Source organism: Myzus persicae, unplaced genomic scaffold (assembly GCF_001856785.1).
Source record: "Myzus persicae strain clone G006 unplaced genomic scaffold, MPER_G0061.0, whole genome shotgun sequence".
Lineage (NCBI taxonomy): Eukaryota > Metazoa > Arthropoda > Insecta > Hemiptera > Aphididae > Myzus > Myzus persicae.
In genome coordinates, this window is record NW_019101240.1 from 6,376 (window position 1) to 12,449 (window position 6,074).

General features: G+C 35.2%; 1 protein-coding gene across 1 annotated transcript; it reads right to left on the reverse strand.

Annotated features, from left to right (window-relative positions):
• Positions 1-498: 498 nt before the first annotated feature.
• On the reverse strand, positions 499-975 carry LOC111028301 (zinc finger BED domain-containing protein 1-like). The gene has a single exon (XM_022306891.1). The coding sequence runs from the start codon at positions 973-975 to the stop codon at positions 499-501; it is 477 nt and encodes a 158-aa protein (XP_022162583.1).
• Between the last annotated feature and the right edge of the window lie 5,099 nt (positions 976-6,074).

The following is a 6,074-nucleotide window of genomic DNA, read 5'->3' on the forward strand; positions in this document are numbered from 1 at the left end:
GCTAGTACGCTTGGCACGGCTTAGCCCGGAAACGGGCTATTTTATAGATGCGGCACGGTCGGTGTCGACGGCAGGTTGAATCGCCGCCGCTGGTCACAGCTGTCGTTGTTCGCTCTTGTTGGCGACGATCGGCTTCGACAATTCCAGAGGTTCGCTTTTGCTAGCGACGTTCGTCTTCGGTAGTGATGGTTCTTCTTTCCTTCAGTAGAGATGTGTTGTTCGCGAACGAACGGATCGCATTGAACGGGTCAAAGTAGTGAACGAGACCGATCCGGATCGCAGAATAACTTGATTCGGGTCGCCGAATATCGTTCGTTTTTTTTACATCAGAATACCTACACTGTATGTCTTGAATGTGATAACAATCGAATCGATCGTGATAATAAAGAATAAATATTACACAATATTAGTTAGGTTAGTATGCAATAGTCAATAGAAAAAAAAAAATAAGTAATAAAAAAAAATATATTTTTTGCATATTATGATTAAGGAATAATATTAGCGAAATTTTAGTTGGAGAGAGTCTACTTCTTTATTAGAAGCATTATCCGTAACTACAGTTGTAAGTTTGTGACACAAATTCCATTCATCAACTGTGTTTCTTAAAAAACGAGATAAATTGTCAGACGTATGTCTTTCATCAAAACTGTTACATCCTAAGAATACTGATGAAATTTGTGTTTGGTTTTTAGGGTCAATAAAATGAGCAGTTACCGAGATAAAACTTAGGTTATTTCTTGATATCCAACCATCCGTGGTCAAACACACTGCTGACACATTGTTTAATGTATCTTTAACACATTCTACAGTCATGTTGAACAATTGTGGCATCAAACTTTGAGTAACTGTTTTTCTTGATGGAATTAAGTAATTTGGACATAACATTTTTATAAGATTTCGAAATTCTACATCCCCTACAACACTAAATGGATGATATTCCTTTACAATCATCTTCAGTAATTGTTGATCAATCATTTTTGATTTATTTATAGGAATTGGCTTTTGGATGAAGTTTTCTATTGAGGACTAGCGTTTGTCAAGTGGTTTAAAGATTGTCGAATACGTTGTTGCTACTGAAGATGATTGTTGTCTAGTAGGACTTAGATATGGATGTTGAGGGTTGTAGATCATCAATTATCTCAGAGTTGGACTCATTTACCTATTTATAAGTATTATTAGTAACAGTACTACACTAGATAATTTGTATTGGTATTTACAGGTATTTAAATATAATAATTATAAATTGTTTACCAGTGTTGATCTATGTAGTGGAATTGCTGTATGTATAGTGTTAATATGTCTTAACAAATTACCAGTAGATCCGCCAGTATAACTTTTTGTTTTATTACAATGATTGCATTTTGCCAAAGTTGTATATATAGGTGTGAAGTGAGCCCATACTATACTTCGCTTTTTATGAATCAAAAGATTTTTTACTGGAGGCATGATAATTCTAAGAATTTTAATTTACTTCAATTGTATTTTAATGAACACTATGTCAAACAAAAAAAGAACATCGGACATCACAACACAATAACTAAAATGTAATAAACCAGCGGTTCTTTACCTTTTGTAGAACACGGACCCCCGATGAAATATTTTTAGAAATCGCGGACCCCCCCCCTACCAATTTTTTGTCGAATACCTTTTTTAATAAACATATCAAGTAATCATAACCAAAATTATAATAACTATTTTATATTACAAATTATAGAAGTAGACATAACAAAATATACACATTTATAATTATTTTTATTAAACTTAATTTTTCATTTTAAAGTTTAACATCATTAAACACTTAAATTTAAAAAAAAAATTAATAATAAATATTTTATAACGGCCCGCCATGACAGACAATATAAGATTATAATTTTATATGAAACAAAAATAATAATCCAAAAATATTGTAATAATGCACTCATGTCAAGTATTAATTATTATGTTAGGTGGTAAGGCTGCCGCGGACCCCCGACAAGAGTATTGCGGACCCCCAAGGGGCCGCGGACCACAGGTTAAGAACCGCTGTAATAAACAGTATTGAAGACAGAAATATAATTTTGATAATTTCCTTATCTGTGGTATTTTTAAATATTACACAATTTAGTTTAAGTTTTCAGTTAGTATTTTTTCATTATGTACCGAAGTACATTTTTTATTTTTTTTTGTTACTGTAAAAGTATAAAAAAATTTGTTTTGTTATATTATGATATGATATATACTGTATTGTATTTTTTGTATATCACTTATTAATTCATAAGTAATACATGCATTTATTTTTTTATTATTTTATTAAATGACACACTCGAAGGGTAATGTGGTACAGAATACAAAGATAATATAGTGGTAAAATTATTAGTTAATAAGTAAATATTTAAGATTTGTTGACATTGTCATGAAAAAAATCTTAGTCAGACTGTCAGAAAGAGTGTTACAATAAATTAACATGCAGTTGAGTGGATTATATTTAACAAAATTATTTCTACAATTCTACCTAAGCTGGTATACAATAATTGACACAGACGGATATTATAAACCGGCAATTTGAGATAAATTTGTTCCAGAAAGTTTGGACAGTCGATTTTATTATTTAAAATCTTATGGATAAATGCTACCTATATCTGTGTTTAGTGGTATAGAATTACCCGGCGTTGCCCGGGAAAAACTCCTTTTAGGTGTAAAACATTGTAAAAGTAATGTCTTTTTAAGTGTAAATTATATAATATTTTTAAGTGTAGCCACATCTGTCTAGAATTGAAGTAGTGTTGTTTGGACCCCCCTTCCATGAAGCCGTCCAATTAATAACCATATTACTTATTGTATAGTATAATAGCTTAGCCCGGAAGGTATTCAACTATTTTATATAAAAAAAATGACCATGATTTAATGAATTTTAATAGCATGAAACTACTATTTTCTTATATTGTACCTGGTTGATTTATTAATTTATATATTATCTCTGTAAATATTTCTATATAATACTTTTTTGTTCTTTGGTAAGGCGCATACACATATAGATTTTTTTCCCGAGCCGACACGGGAGCAAGTAACATAAAATTGTCCGTGGGTAAAACGGGGATTCGTAATGTCAAGTCCGCCAACCTTCATTGTCTCCCTGTGCCTTATTGATAGACATAGCAAAACAAAGCTTTATAGGAAATTGTACTCTTTTAAATTCGAACAGGTATTCATTAGTAATCATCTATTAGCCGGAAAAATTTTTAGATTCAATCACGTTCCTCTGCATAGTTACTATCCGTAATCTAGTACCATTGCATAATTTCGGTGCATTTAAATTCCTCATAAGTATTATTGGAGCCCCGATTTTCAAGTCTAGTTTATGCGGAGGAAGTCCTGATGGATTCAAAGAATTCAAAAATTCAATGGAATATTAATAGCATCATCTTGATCAGTCAGATTATCAATAGAAAGATAAGTTTGTTGATGGGCCTGAAACATTGAAAGAATTTTATTATTTATACTTTTAACAGAATCGTTTTTAGGTGCTAAAATCGCTCATTCGCGTAACCAATCATTCGTTTTCTCTGAAATTTGAGTGACTTGCGGGTAAACATTAACTATTAATTCGTCTTGTCCAGCGACGCTAGTTGCAAATGTTGGTTCTATTAGTACTTCACCATCATTATTATTTAAAATATTTCCATATCCTATATTCAAAAGATTTCTTGAAAATTGTGCTGCATTATTATCACCACCCAAATGTACTCGCATATTTGTGGTCAATCTTAAAAGTTTGACAGAAGCCCACAGAAACGACGATTTTAGGCAAGCATTTATTTCATCACTTTTTGTACTTCTTGGCACAACTGGCAATATTTGCCGAAAATCACCAGCGAACAGTATCACAACACCTCCCATCAGCTCTAAAATCTCTAAGTGTATGATCCAGAGCTTCAGGCCCACCTTTATTTGCCATAGTCGATTCGTCCCACACAATAAACGTCGTTTCTTTAAGCACTTTAGCTAGTGAGCTTTGTTTCGAGATACTACAAAATGGACGCTCTTGGCTTTGCAAATCTAAAGGCAATTTGAAAGTTGCGTGACCTGTTTTTCCATTCTGTAGTTATGTTTCAGCAATCACAGATGATGCTACTGCTAATGCAATTTTTCCTTGCACTCTAAATTTAGCAAACAAAATATGATCAAGAACGTTTTTCCAGTCCCGCCAGGTGCATCAAGAAAGAACGTTTTAAAACTGTTCTGTATCACGTTGTCGATTATGGTGTTGTATGCAAGTCGCTGGTCGTCGGTTAATTTTTGTTAAAATTGAAAGTTGGTTGGCATCATACGTTGTTTCTGAAAGATAATCCCCGTCCTGAAGAAATTGTCGGTCACGTTCTTCAATCCGCGTAGGAGATTCCATATCAAAGTCTGACTTCATTTTTCCTGATATTTTTAGAAGTTGATCTTCAACCAATATTAATGCCTTATTCAAAAGATTACTGATTCTCGGTTGTTTAAGTTATGCCTGTGTTGTTGCAATATATCAGATGCCATATTTTCTTTGTGTTTATTCCATTCTTCATTCAAATTTGATACATGACAAAAACAAAAGATTATCATGGTTACAAAAATTAAACATGGCAACATAACATATTACATTATTATAATGTGTACCTAACTGGCGGACAGTCTTGATCTGTACATAGCACTTTCATATTAGTTTTAGGTTCTAATATTTTTATATAAGGCCATAAGTAGGATCTTTCAAAGACGCGTTGACTTAATCAGCTAGTTAATAAAATAACAATCAAAATCGAGAAAAGACGTGTTCTGCCGAAAACGATAGAAAGTATTACACAGTCCATACAACGAAAATAATGTCAGCGTACGGCGATGTTAAAATAAATACGGTGTTGTGAACCCCTGAACAATATTATATTATATTATGTTGTCACATAATATAATATTAGCAGTAGGAATAGTGTGTTGGTCGACGGCTCGCCGACTGGAATCCGCTGACTAGACGATTCGGCGTCCGGCTGGGTCGCAGGCCGACACACAGGGAGGAGGTTAGTCAGTCGTGTTTAGAACAGAGCATTATACATAACGTATGTTAACCAGAGCCTTTTTTATACTTATGTACATTTAGTGAATTTAACAACCAGTAATAAAATCTATATTATTAATAACTAATCGTGCGTTAAATTTATTTGTGTTGGAACCACGGTTTCATAACATTTTTGGTGGCAGAGGTGGGATACGTCACAGTATACACTACCACGTTCGACTAGTGAAATTGTAGTAATAATATAGTGTGGTTAAGGCGTTAGCCGAAATTTTTACTAAAGTGCAAAGTATCCAGAGCTTCAAAGAACATTCAGAACATTCAGAGCAATAATAAGGAAATCAAGAAAAAAAAAAAACAGAACATTTCAGAAAAATATATTGGTACGTATAAAGTGCGTAACAATAATTTAACATTCGGTTTGGTATACGTGAGAGACCGAGCCACCGCGTCGTGTTCAGTATTTCCAACGTTGTCGCACCTCCGCCGCGAGCTCATCGCCGCCGTCGACGCGTTCGAAGGTTGAACATTGCCGCCCGTGACGTCACTACGCCGCCGTCGTGGTAGCCGCCGCCGTCGTAGTCGCCGCCGTCGTAGTTGCCGCCGTCGTAGTTGCCGCCGTCGTAGTTGCCGCCGTCGTAGTTGCCGCCGTCGTAGTTGCCGCCGTCGTAGTTGCCGCCGTCGTAGTTGCCGCCGTCGCAGTAGCCGCCGTCGTAGTAGCCGCCGCCGTAACAGCTGATACCCGTGTTGTAATCACGCGAACGGAATAATACACTATACCGTACGCGGCGCAACGAAAGACAGAAAATCAAGAACATCACTGAAGAGAAACCCATTATTTAATAGTGGTCCCCGCGCATAGCTGTTTCGGGGCTAGCGAACCTCGATACATCAAGCGCAGACGAAAAGGACGATTCCAGAGCATTCCAAAGTCAATCAAAGTGTTACGAGCATTCCGGTCAATTTAAGTCTGACCACTGCCCCAATCCGAGCGAAACATTGCAGACACTATGAGCCAATTCACGGTATTGTGAGTAAAAAAAAAAAA

What these genes read in the sequence shown, in the direction of transcription:
- LOC111028301 (XM_022306891.1), bottom strand. Translation starts at nt 975, where the DNA reads ATGATTGATCAACAATTACTGAAGATGATTGTAAAGGAATATCATCCA.